Source organism: Anabrus simplex, chromosome 1 (assembly GCF_040414725.1).
Source record: "Anabrus simplex isolate iqAnaSimp1 chromosome 1, ASM4041472v1, whole genome shotgun sequence".
Taxonomy (NCBI): domain Eukaryota; kingdom Metazoa; phylum Arthropoda; class Insecta; order Orthoptera; family Tettigoniidae; genus Anabrus; species Anabrus simplex.
The window spans coordinates 152,105,403-152,125,998 of NC_090265.1; the positions used below are offsets into that span (position 1 = coordinate 152,105,403).

A 20,596-nucleotide genomic window follows, 5' to 3' on the forward strand; every position below is an offset into this window, starting at 1 on the left:
CAATTAAGTAACGTGTTACCACTGCAGCTACACGGATGAGAATGAGATACAGTGTCTCGGTCCAGGCTATATTTATAACCTTCGGAAAAATGGTCAGGAGGGAAGTGAAATATGCCGCTGCTGAACATGACGGTCCGGTAATCGAAGTTTTTGAACGACGTGATAATAATCGAATTAAAGCTCATGACCTCTACTTTCTACTGAACATCTGTGAAACCAAAGCGATCAGTAGGTTATTCATAATTTCCAAAGCGTCCTTTTGGAAAATCATGCGTCATGTTTCATCATGCAATATCTCCCACTTTTTTCCACATGTTGCCAGATTTCAGTAGTCGCCTTTGATCTGCGTACTACTCTATAATAGGCGTCATTACTGATCCATATTTAAAGTATTGTGTTTATATGCATTGACAGTCAGCATAAAATACACTGGTTCGAATAGGACCTGATTTATAAATTTAGAAAAATTATTTCATGTAGAAGTATTCTTCTTCTTCCTCTTTTTCGTAAATTATGGTGAAGTGGTACTAATGAATGCGGTGTTGAATTTATAGTGGGCCTTTATTTTTCAACGGTTAACACACCTTAATTCGGCCCGGTCTCAAAAAACCTCCATCTCCGTGCGTAGCGTCATCATCTCTTCTCACTCGCTCGGAAAGAGAGCGCGGTTTCAAGGTTAACAATACTGCGCTGTCTTCTTCTCGTCACAGCGTAGGCAAACTGCTCCCTCCGGACTGGCGCTTCGCGGATCATACCCCGGTTAAGCATACAGAGTGCTAACTACTGCGTTATATGTCACAGGATGTTGCGGAAAACGGCATATATAATTAGCCAGACCTCCTAACATCTCCATGGCATGATGGTGAACGGTCACAATATAATATAATATAATATAATATAATATAATATAATATAATATAATATAATATAATATAATATAATATAATATAATATAATATAATATAATATAATATAATATAATATAATATAATATAATATAATATCTATCTATCGAATTGGAGGTCCCTCTTAAAACGTTGGCTGGTCACTTTACAGGTCTGAAGGTGATCATGGACTTCGTAGTGTCATACACAAGTGACCAGATGATATGGTTCCAGAAGTCTGTGCGCAGGGAGGATGGTTATGATGACTGGTACCTGTGGGCTCTCGGCGAGAAGAATGAATCCGCGCCTCATGGATACAACTTACCTAGCAACTGGGTGAGTAAACTTCTCTCTTGCCAGTCACTTAGCTAAATCTGTCTTACAATAACTCCATTCGTTACAGACAATAATAATGCAAGTGGATTTTATTTATTATTAAGCCACAGCATGAAACAAAATATTATTTTCAACTGTATGCAAAATAACTAACCATAATGTAAAAAAATTACAGAAAAAGATAATTACAGTACAAAATAATAAAGATTCTAAAAAGGACACTAAGAATTTAACTACATAAAGACTATCTCGCTGTACTTCGGACTGTACCAGGTGTTCCTTATCCGTCAGTTTCCTGCGTTTCTTTCAGGGTTCATGAATGCCATTTTCTCTGAAAGAGGGATTATTGGGTCCTTGATTGATGCCTTCCATATTAACACATGGGCACCTTCTTGTGAACCTTTTGAGGGCTGCTATTCCGCTCAAAATGCTACTTCAACACTATACCGCAATAAATTGGAACGATCAACATAAGATGATCAAAGAAAATTACTAAAAGAGGACTGTGCTGCAGATGAGGCCAAAAACACACTAATATTACTCTAAATCAAACGTTTATCATTTATCGTACATTTATAGTATTAATTATTTAGCCGGCCCCGTGGTATAGGGGTAGCGTGTCTGCTTCTTACCCGTAGGCCCCGAGTTCGATTCCCGGCCAGGTCAGGGATTTTCTACTTAGACCTGAGGGCTGGTTCGAGGTCCACTCTCATCTGACGGTGAGATAGCGACCCCGGTCTAGAAAGCCAAGAATAACGGCCGAGAGGATCCGTAGTGATGACCACACAACACCTCGTAATCTGCAGGCCTTCAGGCTGAGCAGCGGTCGCTTGGTAGCCCAAGGCCCTCCAAGGGCTGCAGTGCCATGGCGTTTGGTTTGGTGTATTAATTAATGAGTGGGGGAGTGGTCGGAGAAAGTGTTCCGATGGCAGTTGAGCGGAAAAGTCTTTGAGTGGGCAAGGGATGAGCAGGGAAACATTCGAGTCGACGGGTGGGTGAGTAGAAAAACTTTTGAATCGGCGAGCAGCTGACTGGAGAAACTTTTGAGTCGGTGGGCAGATGACTGGAGAAACTTTTCGATCAGCGGTCAGGAGACCGGAGAAATTGAAGAAACTTTTGAGTCGGTAGGCAGGTGAGTGGAGAAACGTTTGCGTGAATGGGTGGTTAGGTTGTGGAGAAACTTTTCATTGGGTAGGTGGGTAAGGGAGAAAGTTTTGAGTGGGTAGGTGGGCGAGTGGAAAAACTTTTCAATCGATGCGTGAGTGGAAAATCGTTTCATTGGGTAGCCGGGTGAGTGAAAGAAACTTCCAGTTGGCAGACAGGCGATCGGAAAATATTTTTTGTCGCTGGGTGGGTGGGTGAGTGTGTACAGAAATTTTGAATGGGTAGGTGGGTGTGTGGAGCAACTTTTGGGTCGGCCGAAAATACAGCAGAGAAACTTTTGAGCGGATAGGCGGGTGAGTGAAGAAACTTCTAGTCGGCAGGCAGGCAAGAGGAGATACGTTTGAGTCGGCGGATGAGAGATCAGAGAAACTTTTGAATGGGTAGAAGGGTGAGTGAAGAAACTTTTGAGTCAGCTGGTGAGTAGAGAAACGTTTGGGTGGGTAGGTGGATGAATGCAGTAACTTGTAAGCGGGAGGGCGGAGAAAGCTTGAGGAGATGTTGAGTACGTTGGTGGGTAAGTGGATAAATATTTGAATGCAGAGATGGCTGAGCAGAGAAAATTTTGAGTGGGCAAGTGAGCAGGGATTCTTTTGAGTGAGTTGGCAGATAAGTGGTGAAACTTTTAAGCGAGTATTCAAGTATTCAACATCTTCAAATTAAATATAGGCTGCCGGTTGTCTTCATAGAGTATGACGTGTCCTAACTGTACGTATGCCATAACCCACACAAAAGTTTCCATATTTTTTTCCCTGTCCTCCATTCATTTCTTTGCCGAACGACTGTACGTGCCGAATACATACAAACAATATTTTCTGATATTTTCTCTTGTGTTGCAGCTGAGCGCTTTTCGAGGAAGTGGATGGAACTGGAACGAGGAGAGACAGCAGTTTTACTTCCATACCTTCACCAAGGAGCAGCCTGATCTCAACTACCGAGATCCAGGAGTAGTCAAGGCTATGAAGGTATATTCTTTAGCATTATAATTGATTTACAATTGGAAACTGGTACACATTTACTTCCGCCATGTGTACCGAGCATGTTATCAAGATTGTGTGACATTCGTGCGTATTTTGAATCTAGATAACTAGAGAAAACTACTGTTAGTTAGGGTCTAGATTTTATTAACATATTGCCCTCCAGTAACCGAAATTGATTAATTATTATTGTTACGGGGATACCCGTGGTACAGAAAGAGGTTAAAGAATGTGCCGGGGTGAATGGGTCTATCTACAATATCAAAATTAATTTAAAACTTTGGCAAAGGTTATATTTCTTTAGAATTTAAAAAATCAACAAATAATAACATAACAGGTACAATTAGCAATCTTGAAACAAGACTAGGAAAATCCAAGATTAGTGGTTTTCACAGATTCTGGGCTTCAAGCCCCTAGTGTTAAATTCCAGAAATACCGGATCCAGTTTACAACTTCAATTCAAACAAGGAATCATTTCCTCAAGGGCAGAAATTCCCTAGTTCAAGAGCACTTGGTCTCAAAATACAATATCTAGCCTTCCAGAGGCACTCATTACTCTTACAAAATTTTGGAAAAAGAGCTAAGAGGCTCTCAGTTTCTTATGGCCCACTAGGGCAACATTACATCAAAATTTACAATCTCTGGCCTCTCAAGGCACAACTTACAAGTTGAAAATAATTTTATACAGGGGTATCTAGTACCCAAGCCAGTCCCGTGGTGTAGGGGTAGCGTGCCTGCCTCTTACCCGGAGGCACCGGGTTCGATTCCCGGCCAGGTCAGGGATTTTTACCTGGACCTGAGGGCTGGTTCGAGGTCCACTTAGCCTACGTGATTAGAATTGAGGAGCTATCTGACGGTGAGATAGCGGCCCCGGTCTAGCAAGCCAAGAATAACGGCCGAGAGGATTCGTCGTGGTGACCACACGACACCTCGTAATCTGCAGGCCAATGCGCTGAGCAGCGGTAACTTGGTAGGCCAAGGCCGTCAAGGGCTGTAGTTCCATGGGATTTGGTTTTGGTTTTATCTAGTACCCAACCTACAGGGCCTTTGCGAAAAAGAACAGGTTAAATAAACGGCCCGAACACAAACTGAATGGAGGCGTACAATACGCTCCGAGATAATGAAAAAAAATCCTACAGGGCTCTCGGCCGATGAAACAGGAGCTATTCCCAAACTACTGAGGTGGCTCGCATAGAAGTTACTTTAACACATTACAGGAGAACACAGTTACAAAACGTAGTCATCTCAAACCAAGATGAAGGGGAGCTCAAGAGGGTAACTCACTCTCTATCCCCGATTTACAGTTAAAGATTTTATGTTTTACATTAGCCGAAAGAAAAGTTACACTTTGAAAAGTATTGTTACATAATTAAAGACTCGGACCTTCCCCTCCAATAAAGCTGCGGAGATAGCAAGAAAGATTTTACGTGGCCATTACCTTATAGATGTTCTCTTGATCGAAGAAAGAGGCGGTCCCGACTCCTGCCTTAACACACGCACACACAGAAAGACGATGATGAATAGACAAGGAAACATGAAAAGCCGCAGTTTATATACCCTCAGGGAAGGTTCGAGAGGATTCTGGCCTAATCAGTACACACACTCTCAACACACGCACACACAGAAAGACGATGATGAATAGACAAGGAAACATGAAAAGCCGCAGTTTATATACCCTCAGGGAAGGTTCGAGAGGAATCTGGCCTAATCAGTACACACACTCTCAATTTTATTGGTTAAGTTCAAAAGTTACACTCAAAATCGAACAAGAAGCATGTGATAGGTTGAAAATTAATTACAGAAATCTTTGATTGGCTAGATTCAAAACTGGCGGAAAGAAAAGGAAGTGTTGCCAACCCAAAAATAAATGAACATAGATTCAGTTATGGAAAACCTAGGAATATGAAACTTCATTAAGTTGTAAGTTCTTCCACCTTGCACCAGAGTGCATGATCAGTTTTCTGGTAGTGACATCTGTGGAAAAAGTCCAAAGTTCTTGATATATAGCAAATAAAACAAGGAGAAATTCAATCAGTTTAGAAAACTTCACAATAACACAATTCCTCAATATTTTAGTAGTAACATCTTCTGATTAAAGTTCCAACTTCATGTGGTATCAATTTCACCTTTTGACCGATAGAGGAGTTCATTAGGGTGCTTATTTTGAATGCGCGGCGTTGAGGTGTACCTCCCGGTACAATTATTATTATTATATTGTGGAATTCGAACCGTAACAGGTGGATCATTCCCAGTATTCGGAATGTGTATCCTCCTGAGGTGGAAATATGGTGATTGAAATCAAGTCAAGGTGTTGGAAAGTCTCTGCACAACAGTGTATCAGTAACTTGCTCGGTAGACTCGTCTAGCTCGCCACTTGTTATCTTCAAATAAGTAAAATCTGAACCTAAATACCTATCGTTGCCGTGGTCTACTTCTGCTTTTCTTACCCTCCATGGCCGAATCCATTATTCTCCTATATAGCCTATCCCTCTATTTGACCGAGCGAGTTGGCCATGCGGTTAAGATCGCGTAACCGTAAGCTTGCATTCGGGATATGGTGAGTTATCCAACCACCGGCAGCCCTGAAGATGGTTTTCCGTGGTTTCCCTTTTTCACATCAGGGTACACTACGGCCGCTACCTTCCCAGCCCTTCCCCAACCTCGCGTCGAAGAAAACCTCCGATATGTTCGTGCAACTATAAACCACTACCTTCTCTATTTGCCTCACATGATTCCACCACTGAAACCGGTTTATACCCACAGTTCTATTAATATCCTCATTAGGGCACCCTCCTGCCATTGTTCCCACCCGTTTGTACTAGCAATAATCCTTATTTGTATCTGTTTCTTCCATCTTATGAATAAGATTTCCTCAGTCCATTCAGATCTCACTCCCATACAACAAAGTCGAACAATATGTAAACACATTATTATTATTATTATTATTATTATTATTATTATTATTATTATTATTATTATTATTATTATTATTATTATTATTATTATTATTATTATTATAGTTTCTTCTGCTTTCTTGGGGTCCAGTCTTGTGCAAGCCAGTGCCATTTCCGCCGATTTAGGAAGTTCTTAGAGAAGTCGCTACCGAACTCGATAGCTGCAGTCGCTTAAGTGCGGCCAGTATCCAGTATTCGGGAGATAATGGATTCGAACCCCACTGTCGGCAGCCATGAAAATGGTTTTCCGTGGTTTCCCATTTTCACACCAGGCAAATGCTGGGGCTGTACCTTAATTAAGACCACGGCCGCTTCCTTCCCACTCCTAGGCCTTTCCTATCCCATCGTCGCTATAAGACCTATCTGTGTCGGTGCGACGTAAGGCAAGTTGTAAATTGTGTAGAGAAGTCGCTGGCAAGTTTTCTTTCTTTATGAGTTCTTCACATCTCTATTCAGTATTTACCCCTTCATTTTGCAGTTTTCTAGGACTAATACGTTCTGCAGCTTAATGTACAGTACATGTACTTTTGAGGATTAGCTAACGAATTGCATTATTCAGCTGGTCGAGAATATGTCCTAGCACTCCCACCACTACTGGAACGACGGCAAAACTGTCCTGATGCTAGATTTATTTTATTTATCTTGCCCGAGGAAGATACTTGAAGGCCTTTTAAAGTTTTGCCTAATCATCTTCTAGATGTCAGAAGTTCGGATTGCAATATCTTCTTTTTTTTTCGATTTACTTTACGTCACACCGACACAGATAGGACTTACGGCGACGATGGGATAGAAAAGGCCTAGGAGTGGGAAGGAAGCGACCGTGGCCTTAATTAAGGTCTAGCCCCAGCATTTGCTTGGTGTGAAAATGGGAAACCACAGAAAACCATTTCCAGAGCTGCCAACAGTGGGGTTCGAACTCACTATCTCCAAGATGCAAGCTCACAGTTGCGCGGCCTAACCGCCTTTGACACCTCGCCTGACAACGCAATATCAGGTTAGTTGTGACTCTTGTTATACCAGTTTGTGGTTTCCTGTACCATCATATTTTTCACTTCTGGTTATCATAAACCGGTTACGGATGACATATGTAGTTGATTACGTGCTGCGTGATCAGACCTTTGTCCAAACATATCCACTGATGAATGCCTTTTGCAACTTCGTGATACCATCTAAAGTATTCAACAGAGCAGCCACTAATAATGTGGTCTATATTTTCTCAATCCGATTTACACATTCTATAAAATGCTTAGGTGCATCGTTGTCTTTGATTACGTGCTTTTGGTAGTTCTCTGTGACTATCACTTGGCTTTGTATGGACACCACGAATTCTGCTGCTTCAAGGGCGACAGATATCTGCCGTGGAGCTGTTCTTATACTGCTAATAATAAGAGTTGGCGTCTGACAGGTAAGGTTGGAGGGAGGAGCACTGCACGTGCCATTTCACGATGTTGCCACATTCCAGCATTCCTTTCTATATACTCTTACCCCTCGCTTCCGGCTCACTTGTTCCCTCCTTCATTCTGACCGCTGTGATCTGTTGTCGACTACCTGGCCAGGCGGTGTCGTCCCATTTGCGATCACTCTTATACAAACAATCAGGTTCTTATCAGTGACAGGTTTGGCAACTCCCAGCAAGACGAGCTGCCCTGATGTGTTATCTCCATGGCAACCGCAGTCGCCCCACCCTCGTTTCCATGGCAACCACACAGCCACTCCCTTTATCCCGCCTCGGCAGGCAGTAAACGGACCTCCCTCTAAGAAATGTCAGACGCCAATTCTTATTATTAGCAGTATTGTTTTCCACCTTTACTGTTTTGCAGAGCCGCTGTCAATATTAACAAATCTTCCAACAGCTCTCATTCTGTCAGTCTGAGTGTGTGATGTCCACTTCTACTTTACATACAGTACATAGCGCATACTTCTTCCAAGCTGGTATTCATTCTTGCCATGACCAATCTAGAGTATTCAACACGGTCCGCACATAAATAAGAACGAAACACGGGTCTTAACTCCCGAATTGCCAATGATAGAATGTTTTACTCTCTCTCGCCAATCATAATATCTGCCTGCGTTTTGGCGCAAGAAAATGGTATAAATGTTACATCACATTAGACAACTCTTTTATCCCACGGGTCTCATATTTATTGTTGATATACATAATATTGAAAATATTTGGAGATCACAAATTTCAACTTGCCATTTGTGTATTATGCAGATTACCCTGTTTTTGGACATCTGCTGGTGTAATTTCTGCCTGTTTCAAATCGGTTTTGATTTCGCCAATCCATTTCATTGTGTCTGTTTTAGCTTTACTCCTCTTTTCATAGAATTCTACTATTTGTTTGGTAAGTCTGTCTGGATGCATTCTTTTAATATGTCCATAGAATCTTAGCCTAGGTTTTCTAATGCCGCTGTGAATATTTGTGTATTGTTTGATTTCGTGTCTGCCTCCAAGTTGGTATTGTCCGTCGGTGAGTTTTGGGCCTAGAATTTTTCTTATGATTTTGCGTTCTTTCTCCTCATTGTTTTCAATGTCTGCTTTCTTGTTCAAAATTACCGTATTTGATCCATAAAGACATTCTGGTGTAATGACTGTATTGTAATAATAATAATAATAATAATAATAATAATAATAATAATCTGCCTACCCTCCAGGGTCGGTTTTTCCCTCGGACTCAGCGAGGGATCCCACCTCTACCGCCTCAAGGGCAGTGTCCTGGAGCTTCAGACATTAGGTCGTGGGATAGAACTGGGGAGAATGACCAGTAACTCTCCCAGGCGGCCTCACCTGCTATGCTGAACAGGGGTCTTGTGGAGGGATGGGAAGATTGGATGGGACAAGCAAGGAAGAGGGAAGGAAGCGGCCGTGGCCTTAAGTTAGGTACCATCCCGGCATTTGCCTGGAGGAGAAGTGGGAAACCACGGAAAACCACTTCCAGGATGGCTGAGGTGGGAATCGAACCCACCTCTACTCAGTTGACCTCCAGAGGCTGAGTGGACCCCGTTCCAGCCCTCGTACCACTTTTCAGATTTCGTGGCAGAGCCGTGAATCGAACCAGGACCTCCGGGGGTGGCGGCTAATCACGCTAACCACTACACCACAGAAGCGGACATTATTATTATTATTATTATTATTATTATTATTATTATTATTATTATTATTATTATTATTATTATTATTATTATTATTATTATTAAATTTTCAGGATGTTCTGCGCTACTGGGTGGACAAGGGAGTGGACGGATTCCGAGTGGACGCTGTACCCAATATGGTCGAAGACATTAACCTGCACGACGAACTAATATCTGGTCTCGTGGATGATCCAGATGATTACGAATACCTGACTCACATCTACACCCAGCACCAGCCCGAGACTTATGACATGGTGCAACAATGGCGCGAGGTGCTGGACGAGTACAAGGGAAAAGACGGCCACACGAGGTTAGTGAAAAGACTCTAAATGAAAACTAAAGTGAATTTGACACTGTCAGCCTTTAGTTTCGTTGCTTCTTTGAATTTCTTGCCTATTCATTAGCATGAGAGATTACAAGTAGACCAAGTGATACACCCTGATAGGAAATTGAAAGCCTCCTCACTAAAACGTTGCGAGCATCAAATATTTAATTGTTCAGGAATTGAAAAGAAATATTACGTGTTACTTCATTTTATGAATTTTCACTCACTATTTAGAAAAATAACCTCGGAATTAAGGTTTACAAACTAATCTCTTCTCAATTCAGCTGAAATGTTGATTATTCTGATGATCTAAACGTATACATCCTAAATATTTTGCTACGTAGGATGCAGGTGGCTCGCCTCGGTGGTGTAGTGGTTAGTGTGATTAGCTGCCACCTCCGGAGGCCCGGGCTCGATTCCCGGCTCTGCCACAAAATTTGAAAAGTTGTACGAGGGCTGGAACGAGGTCCACTCAGCCTCAGGAGGTCAAATGAGTACAGGTGAGTTCGATTCCCACCTCAGCCATCCTGGAAGTGGTTTTCCGTGGTTTCTCACTTCTCCTCCAGGCAAAAGCCGGATGGTAATTAACTTAGGGACACAGCCGCTTCCTTCCCTTTTCCTTGTCTACCCCTTCCAATCTTCCCATACCCCCACAAGGCTCCTGTTCAGCATAGCAGGTGAGGCCACCTGGGTGAGGTACTGGTCATTCTCCCCAGTTGTATCCCCCGCCTCAATGTCTCACGCTCCAGGACACAGTCCTTGAGGCGATAGAGGTGGGAGCCCTCGCTGAGTCCGAGGGAAAAACCAGGGTAAACAGATTAAGAAAGAAAAAAAAAAGGATACAGGTGAGAGATAACAAAATAACCTACGTATCCTAATAAACTACAGTCCATACTATAATTTTGATGTATAAGTTTTGTGTAGACTGTCATTTTAGATTTCTAAACACAAAAGTAAATATTTACTTTCAATGTACTTTTTTAATAATGGTATTTGAAAAAATAAACATCGTCAATTGATTGGACGAAACATGTACCGGTAGGTCTGTGTTTCGAACGTTCTTTACTTCCCTTTGTATACATTTCTGAGAAATTGTGTTCAATTCAGGAGAACGTTTTCACATTCTCCCAGTTAGCAGGTCGTCAAAGGTTGGAGTATCAAGACTTGTTCTTAGATTTAAAGCAAAATTCTATGCGGAAGAATTTCTAAGCAGTCCGTCTCTTTGGTGTAGTGGTTAGTGTGATTAGCTGCCACCCCCGGAGGCCCGGGTTCGATTCCCGGCCTGCCACGAAATTTGAAAAGTGGTACGAGGGCTAGAACGGGATCCACTCAGCCCCGAGAGGTCAAATGTGTAGAAGTGCGTTCAATTCCCACCTCAGCCATACTGGAACTGGCTTTCCGTGGTTTCCCACTTCTCCTCCACGCAAATGCCGGAATGGTACATAACTTAATGCCACGGCCGCTTCCTTCCCTCTTCCTTGTCTATTCCTTCCAATCTTCCCATCCCCCCACAAGGCCCCTGTTCAGCGTAGCAGGTGAGGCCGCCTGGGCAAGGTACTGGTATCCTCCCCAGTTGTATCCCCCGAACCAATATCTCACGCTCCAGGACACTGCTCTTGAGGCGGTAGAGGTGGGATCCCTCGCTGAGTCCGAGGGAAAAACTTACCCTGGAGAGTAAACAGATTAAGAAAGAAAGAAAGAAAGAAAGAAAGAATTTCTAAGCAAATCGTCATGTTTTGATGCAGAAAAAAGTGCACCTAATTGGACGAATATCAGAACATTATACAAAATAACTAGAGGACCGTGCTGCTCCGCAGATTTCGTTATAAATTGGTCAGATAACTCGTCTTGATATGCCTATCGCCGGGCTGAGTGGCTCAGATGGTTAAGGCGCTGGCCTTCTAACCCCAACTTGGCAGGCTCGATCCTGGCTCAGTCCGATGGTATTTGAAAGTACTCAAATACGACAGCCTCGTGTCGGTAGATTTACTGGCACGTAAAATAACTCCTGCAGGACTAAATTCCAGCACCTCAGCATCTCCGAAGACCGTAAAATTAGTTAGTGGGGCGTAAAGCAAATAACATTATTATTATTATTATTATTATTATTATTATTATTATTATTATTATTATTATTATTATTATTATTATTATTATTATTATTATTATTATTATTATTATTATTATTATTATTATTATTATTGATATGCCTATCGCAGTCATATTGCTTTGCCTACCCTTTTCATTTACTTTATGAACATTTCATAAGAAGCGCGTTATGGTATGCTGCAGCTCGTAGTCAGAATTCATCCATTCCGACGTCATCATACCGTCTGTTTGATAAAATGTATCAATTGCTTTTTCTATCCTTCAGTTCTTGATGTAGGCCTAAATCTTGGTATTGTATCGTAGAAGGGAATGGTATTTTTAATCGCAGTTTTTCTATGCAGAACAGTGTGTCTTGTGAACTCATAGTTTTGTGTCGAAGGAGTGTTTTTTGCCTGCCAGTGATTTTTTTAAATGTACATGGCCTTTACTCTTTCTAGTGTAGCTAGGTTATTCTTCGATAAGTGTTCCCAGATAATGTCTAAGGCGTATGTCATGATGGGGGTCTGTTTGTACGTTGACTTAACAGCATGTAAGTTAGTAGTAACACCCTGCTATCTGATCAATGGGAAGGGTTAGAGAAGCAAGAGTATCCAGCAGAGAATAGTATTCTTCCGTGATCAGAGGAAGTGTATACTCTCTGGCTTGACAGGTAATAATCAAACATGGCTACAAGCAATAAGATAACTAAGGATGAAAATCACATATCAGAATATTAATGATAGTGTTAGTCGCTTAGCAACCTGCTAAGTACAGAATGTATTGAGAGCTAGGGTAAGCCTTCGCCTGCAATTATTGGAGTGTTAATTTAATGATTTGATTTTATGATTGCTCAAAGTTAGCTGAACTTAGAGATGTATCAATGTCTCATGATTCACCGTCAGGTGATTCGTGAAAGAATAAAACAAAAATGAAGCAAATCGGTCCAGTAGAAAGGACTGACGGATTTGCCAAAGCTGTGTTTAGTAAACTCTTTTAATATGTAGATGTTAACGTCATCTTGGAGAAAATCTCAAAATATCCTCCCTGTCAAGCAACTACACTTTAAAACTGAAACCTACCGCATATTCATAGTCTAAGGATTACACCCTTATGACAAAACACAACAGGATCTCTGAAAGCCTCATTGGAATAATTTACCGAGGTAGAGGTTGGATAAATTTCCAACTTCTTTGGATTCGTTTTAGGAAGGAATAGCTAATCATTGATGGGAATCTGGCACCTCGGCTACAGTCCTAAATGCAGATCAGTAGTAAATACAAATAGTTGATAATGATAAGAAGAGGAAGAAGAAGAAATAGAAAAAAATATTATGTGGGTAATGCAATGAGTTCGCAGTTTCAATCAACAGTATTCTGTAAGAAGGAAATCAGCTCCAGGACGAAATTATATTTTATCTGTCTCTTTTCCAGACCAAATTTGATTTACGGAAGTGAAAGCTGGATGGACTCAGGATATTTTATCGACAAGTTGGAAATTACAGATATGAAAGTAGCGAGAATGATTGCTGGTACAAACAGGTGGGAACAATGGTACGATGGTATTCGGAATGAGGAGATAAAAGCTAATTAACTCCATTGATGAAGCTATACGCATAAACCGTCTTCGGCGGTGGGGTCATGTGAGGCGAATGAAGGAGTATGAGTTACCTAGGAGAATAATGGACTCGGTCGTGGAGGGTAAGAAAAGTAGAGGGAGACCGAGACGGCAATGGTTAGTTTCTAATGATTTAAAGCGGTATAGATATAAACGAGGGCGCAGAACTCGTTACATATAGAGGATTGTGGCGGCGCTTATTAAATTCACAGAGGCTTGCAGATTAACGCTAAAAGGCATAACGGTCTAAATTATTATTATTATTATTATTATTATTATTATTATTATTATTATTATTATTATTATTATTATTATTACGTGCCAGCCCCGTGGTAGCCCTTTTCAGTACTTCCAGGGAGGGGCTACTGATTCAGATGATCTTGGATCTCCCAGCCAACTTGTGGGATGGGGCCGGCCTTTCCGTGTATTGTTATGTCGGCCGGCTTACCTGTGATTTTCTTGGAGATTCAACGGAAATGTTTTGCCTCTAGCCACCTCGCAAAAATTCTGACTCAAATCATCCGAGCTATAAAAAGGGAGGCTAGCCGCGGGCAGTCAGTCACAGTGTTGGGCTCCGTGGTGGAGCCAGTGTTTGTGCTGGACTCGACGTCAGAGTTGGGCTCCGGGGTGAAGTCAGTGTGAGACTCAGTGTCTTGGGGTTCGGTGACTGGGCTGAGGGCAACAGAGATGTTGGCTGTCGCTAGTGTCCCACCGAGGTCTGAACGAGGAGGTGTTGTGGTGTCGGAGAGACCAATGGGTGGGTGGGTGGGTGGAGACGAGGGAATGGAAGACTGTACTGTGTGTTCTTGTATTTCTGTGGACTGGGGCTCGGCGTGAGTCAGCGAGGGAAGCCGCTATCGTGAGTCTAAGGGTAAATGACCCTGTGTTAATGTTCGTTGTTGTGAGTATCGTCCTGCTATTGAATACTGCTGAGTTCTTTAGTTGTTCTCTGCATGTGACTGTGTGAATTACTGGACTGTCTATGGAGTCGAACCAACGAACAGTCATCGTGTGTCGAGTGGCCCGTGGTCCTGTGTTCAGATCCAGCGGTTTACACACAGCTGATGCATGAGGTGACTGGACTTGGGGAAGTGAAAGTAAGGTATAATCGTTCGCAGGTATACCAACGGGCTGGACCGCCTCCTGTGCCGTATGGAAGAGGGACTTGTAAATAGACAGTAATTAGTAAGTGTGGCCGCTGATTAGAAGTGTGTGTATATATATGTGCATTTATTGGGTAATCCTGAAGTAAATAGGAGTAATGAAACAGACAATGTTTTATTCGTAACATTATTATTAGTAGGCCTATTAGTATTATAAACAATTTGATTTATGTCCCACCGGCACATATAGGTCTTATGGTGATGATGGAGGAGTGGAAAACAAGCGACCGAGGCCTGAATTAAAGTACAGCCCCTGAATTTGCCTGGCGTGAAAATGGAGAAACCACGTGAAACCCTCTCAGGGCTGCCGACAGTTGGGTTCGAACCCACAATCTACCGAATGAAAGCTGACAGTTTTGTGATCCAAACCACGCGGCCAAATCACCGTCATTATTATTATTATTATTATTATTATTATTATTATTATTATTATTATTATTATTATTATTACGGAGTTTTTCCGTGGTAGGTAGAGGTGAAAGAAGGTGCGGGTGTGAATAGGTCTCCAGCTACGAAAGCAAAATTAATTTAAAATTTAACAAGGTTATATTTTCTTTTCAAAAACAAAGAAATAACAAGCATGGCAGGTACAAAGTAGCAAATCAAAAAGGGTAGTTACAATATTTACAGGAATTGGGCTTCGCGCCCTAATTTTACACTGCTTGGGCAATCAGCTCAGTTTTACCCCCAAACACGAGTTTCAATAGAGGGGCAGAAAACCCCATTCATACCTAGGAGCCCTTGCTCCAAATTACACAGAAAAGCCTCCACGAGGCATACAACACTCAATTTTCAAAAGAGCCACTCGCTCTCAAAATTTAAGCCTCTCCCTGGCCACACCAAACTCCACCTTCAAGTTGTCCTCACTGGACATAGACACAGGGGTAAAATACCCGACCTACTGAGGTCTATTAAATAAAAATGGGCAATTACATGACCTCTAAAATAACAATTTGAGAGGAGGCGATCTTGCACTCCTAATACACTTGTTTTTAAAAACCTAATCTGGCTCTAGGCCACTAATGCAAGGGCTAATCCCATACTACCGAGGTGACTTTAGAAAAGAGCAATTTGTTTTACATTAACGAAGAATAGGTTGAGAAAATAAGTTCACCTCAAGACAATGTGAGTGGGAGCTCGAGAGGGTTAGCACTCTCTATCCCAATATGCAGCTTAAAAGAGAATAGAAGAAAAGATCGTTACATTTTAGGAAAAGGTTACATGGAAGAACGCTTCGCACCCGCCCCGAGAGTTAAACTGCTGAGCTAGCAAAGAAAGAATTTATTAATCGGCCATTACCTTATTGATGACCGCTGCCGAGGAAAGAGGCGCTTCCCGCCTCCTGCTATGTACTTTATACACTGAAAGATGGAACAGAAGTGGCCCGGAGACCCTAAAATCAGCAGTTTAAATACTCTCGCAGAAGGTTCTAGGCGTTAGGGGAATGAAAACACCCTCCCGCGATGATTTTATTGGTAGATCAATAAACCCCCTACACAATACTAAGAAGAAACACATAATTGGTGGAAAATTAATTCAAGAAATTCGGGATAGGCTAGATTTAAAACAAGGGGAAAGAAGGGGTTAATATTGCCAACTTAACCAAAGACTGAAAAAAATTTAGCAAAGAACAAACATTTGAAATAAAAATTTCTCCAACAAAATAGTTCTTTGACTCCGCACTAGGTTGCACTATTGTTGATCTTCAGTAGTGTCCTCTAGAAGAGAAAGTTCACACTTCTTACTTCAAGCGAAACAAGACCACATCAAAAATGACACAGTTCAAAAACTCAAAATTTTCCACGTGGTGACATCTTCTGAGAAAGTAGAGAATTAATAGCGTAGATAAAGTTCAGACTTCCTCCAGCAGAGGAGTTTCAACTGGCGCACATTTTAAATTAGCGGAGTGGAGGTGTACCGCCCGGTACAGACCTCCCCCCCCCCCCCAAAAGTTTCTCCCGGGGTGACACATGAAATTGTTTGAAAACAAGGTCCAAGTTTTGATGTAGATATGGAGATTAATTGCCAAAAAAATTTATAAGATTTTCTTAATTTGGTTTGATTTAGTTTCAAAATTTTGTTGTTGCAGATGAAGAATAGTTTTTAAGTTTGTAGAAGTAGAATTCTGAGGATAAACTTTTAATACTTAAAAGTGATGAAAAATTTTGCAATGTCCACCAAATATTGCTGTTGAATTCCCGAGTGAAGTCATTGCTTATCGTAACTGTCCATGTAGTTGAGGTTGATGAAGTTGGATGGCCAGACCTGCCATTGCAGCTTGCGTCCAAAGGAGGCCGCTCGGACCCCTCAAGTACCCTGAGATACCGCTCGCCCGCACTATGAGGGGAGCAGAGGTGTTGAAACACGCCGCGCCCGCGGTGAACATATACAGGCTGCGGGCAAGTAGCAGGTCGTGCGCCGCACATCAGCCTTGGCCGGGAGGAGAGCTCCGGCTCGCCGTGCACATGTCGTCCTCGCTGGGGCCGAGGGGGCCCTTCCTCAAACCCAGTTGCGGCGCGGCGCCGCGCGGCTGCGGGGGCACTGAAACATTAAAGCTAGGCGGCAGAATTGTGTTGGACCATCATGTTTCTTTTGAGGGCACAGGCATGTAGAGAGATTGAGGGGCCAGCGGCGTGCAGATATCCATGGCATTTCATCTAAGCCAGCCACTGTGTGTAGTGGAGCAGGAGACGGGAGCGTGGTAATGGCCGTGGCAAGGACAGGATGGCAGTTTAACAAATCGGGGGAGGTTTCACAGAAATGCTTACATATAAAATAAAATAGAAGGAGCAGAATGCCTTAAGAGTGGAACTCAAAAAAAATATAACCTTCATATTCCTATCAAATTATATGAAGCAAGTTGACACAAAATTTACACCGGTTTCACCTGGGACAGGTGAACCCTAAATATCCTCTCGGTGGCTGGATTGCTTACTAACAATGTAACCGGCGTAAGAAAATCGAGAATGATGCATGGCCCATGAAATCTGGGGGCAAGCTTGCCCGCGGGAACAAAATTCTTGACCATCACCTGGTCACCTACCTTCAAAGTGGTGGGTCTCCGTCCACGATCATACTTTTCCCTAACCTTTTCATGAGATACCTTAAGATTGGCTTTAGCCTTCTTCCAAAGATCTTTAATATTATCCGGATCTATTGTCTCGGGTAGAATGTCACTCAGAGACCAAAGGTTAGAGAGCGGCGTGTTGGGAACAAACTTGAACATCAAGGAAGCTGGAGTGAACTTATGAGATTCATGAACCGCCGAATTCAAAGCAAAAGCTAACCAATGCAGGGACGTGTCCCACCTGGAATGATCTTCATGATGATAGGCAATAAGTGCGGACCTGAGATTACGATTAACCCGTTCAGCCAGAGATGGTTGAGGGTAATAAGCAGAAGTAGTTACATGAGAGATGGATAAGTCAAAACAGAATTTACGAAATAAGTTAGATGTAAAAGCCTTAGCATTATCAGATACAATATATTGGCACGGACCAAAAGAAGCAAAAATAGAATTTAAGCAAGTAATGGTAGACTGAGCGGTAGCCAGCTTAGTCGGAAATAACCAAGAAAATCTGGTAAAACCATCTACACACACAAGGATGAACTTGTTGGCATTACCCTTTGACTGGGGGAATGGTCCTACATAATCAATATACAGGCGTTCCATGGGGCGCGACGCTTGCTGAGAAGACAAGAGGCCTACCTTGGTGGACATGGTCGGTTTACTAAGCAAACAGGATTTACAAGCCTTTACTAGTTCACGGATTTCACCGTCCATACCTTTCCAGATGAACATTTCACGAATCTTTTCACGAGTTTTAAAGATACCAAGATGCCCTCCTAATGGGGTCTCATGATAATACTTGAAGATCATAGGTACAAGAACCGCTGGAACAACAACTTTCATCATCTTATCGTGCCTCGAAGGGCAACATAGAACACCATTCCTCAGAACATAAGGGACAACATGTTCCCCAGAAGAAAGGGTTTCCATTATCGGAGCCAGCGTCGGATCTTCGTGTTGGTATTTCTCGATATCCCTAAAGAGCATGGGGGCATCTGTTAGGATGGCATTAACCTTAGATAGTATGGACTCGGAAGGTGATGAACTGTCGACCGGTTCGTGGGTCTCGATGTCGTTAGAAAACATACGGCTGAGTCCATCAGCAACAACATTTTCGGTACCTCTGATATGTCTAACATCAAACTGGAAGGCAGAAATACGGATGGCCCAGCGGGCTATACGACCAGCACGACGCGGCCTACCTAAGACCCAGCTTAAGGCTTGATTATCTGTCTCCAGGTCGAATTTGACATGTTCCAGATAGAGACGGAACTTCTCTAAGGCGAATAAGACTGCCAAACCTTCGAGCTCATAGATGGAATACTTGGCTTCTTGAGCCGACAATGTCCTAGACGCATAGGCGATGGGGCGCCTCCCTAGTTCAGTCTCTTGAAGAAGGACTGCAGCTACCGTTGACGACGATGCGTCGGTTTGGACAATGAATTTCTTCGAGAAATCAGGCATAGCAAGTACAGGGGCATTACAAAGAGCTAATTTAAGGTCTTCAAAAGCGGCTTGTTGAGAAGGTCCCCACTCGAATTTGCTGCCTTTCCTACGAAGAAGGTTTAAGGGCGCCGCTCTATTAGCGAAGTTAGGAATAAACTTCCTGAAGAAATTCACCATACCAATGAACCTGGCGATACCTTTAATGTCCTTGGGAGGTTTAAAATCACGGATGGCCTGTGTTCTAGAATGATCGACTGCTACACCATCCGGTGACACAATATGCCCTAGGAAAGACATAGAGGGCTTAGCAAAGGCAACCTTGGACAACTTAACAGTTAACCCAGCCTTACGAAGGCGATCGAGAACTTCTCGCAGATGATCTAGATGTTCTTCAAAAGTCTCTGAAAATCCGACGACATCATCCAAGTAGTGATATAAGTACTCAAATTTGATGTCGGAGAAGACCCTATCTAGTAGCCTAGTGAGTACAGCTGCTCCCGTGGGGAGCCCGAAAGGCACGCGGTTGTATTCGTATAAATTCCAGTCCGTGGCAAACGCTGTAAGATGTTTAGACTCTTCGGCAAGGGGAATTTGATTATAGGCCTGATTCAAGTCCAAGATAGTAAAGAACTTGGCCTTACGAAACCATGAAAAACAAGAATGAAGGTCGGGAAGGGGCACAGATTGTAACACCACCTTCCGATTGAGAGCCCTGTAATCAATGACAGGCCTGAAGCCTCCTTGGGGTTTCGGGACTAAAAAAATAGGCGAAGAATACGGTGACTTAGAGGGCCTAATAATACCGTCCTTCAACATCTGATCGATGATTTCTTTTAGAGCCTTCATTTTAGGTGGAGATAGCCTATAAGGTGGAAAACGGACAGGAATCGAATCCGTGACCTCAATTTTGTATTCAATAAGATCAGTAACACCAAGAGTATCAGAGAACACCTCGGGAAACGACTGACACAATTTGCGAATACTATCAGCCTGCTCCCCAGGTAGATGTCTAAGGTCTAACAACATCTCATCCTGGGTAGGCGAAATAGAAGAACATGATGCAGAATTACACTTTAATAGAGGGATATTACAATTAGAGGCAAATTTGAAAGTGCAAGACCTACTCTGAAGATCGAGCACAAGACCAGTGTGAGAAATAAAGTCCGCTCCCAATATAATGGGGCAAGACAAATGCTTGGCCACAAACAATTTAACTTTCCATGTGAATTGAAAAATACGAATTTTGACATATAAGGAACCGAGAATTTCTAATGGAGAGGAATTAGCCGAAACGTATTGGATCGCCGACAAACAATAGTTAGGAAGCTTACAAACAGATTTCAATTTTGAATACCAATCAGCCGAAATAATAGAACAAACACTACCTGAATCTAAGAGAGCTGTTATAGGCTCGTTATTTAACTCAATTTTGAGAAAGGGAACCGG

At 42.5% G+C, this 20,596-nt stretch overlaps 1 protein-coding gene across 1 annotated transcript in view; it reads left to right on the forward strand.

Annotated features, from left to right (window-relative positions):
- The window catches only part of LOC136858391 (maltase 2), an 85,598-nt gene that overhangs the window by 19,999 nt on the left and 45,003 nt on the right, over window positions 1-20,596 (forward strand). The window contains exons 3-5 of the mRNA XM_067137941.2: window positions 1,057-1,220; window positions 3,221-3,346; window positions 9,519-9,754. Of these exons, the coding sequence (XP_066994042.2) occupies window positions 1,057-1,220; window positions 3,221-3,346; window positions 9,519-9,754 (526 nt within the window). The remainder of the gene's footprint in view (window positions 1-1,056; window positions 1,221-3,220; window positions 3,347-9,518; window positions 9,755-20,596) is intronic.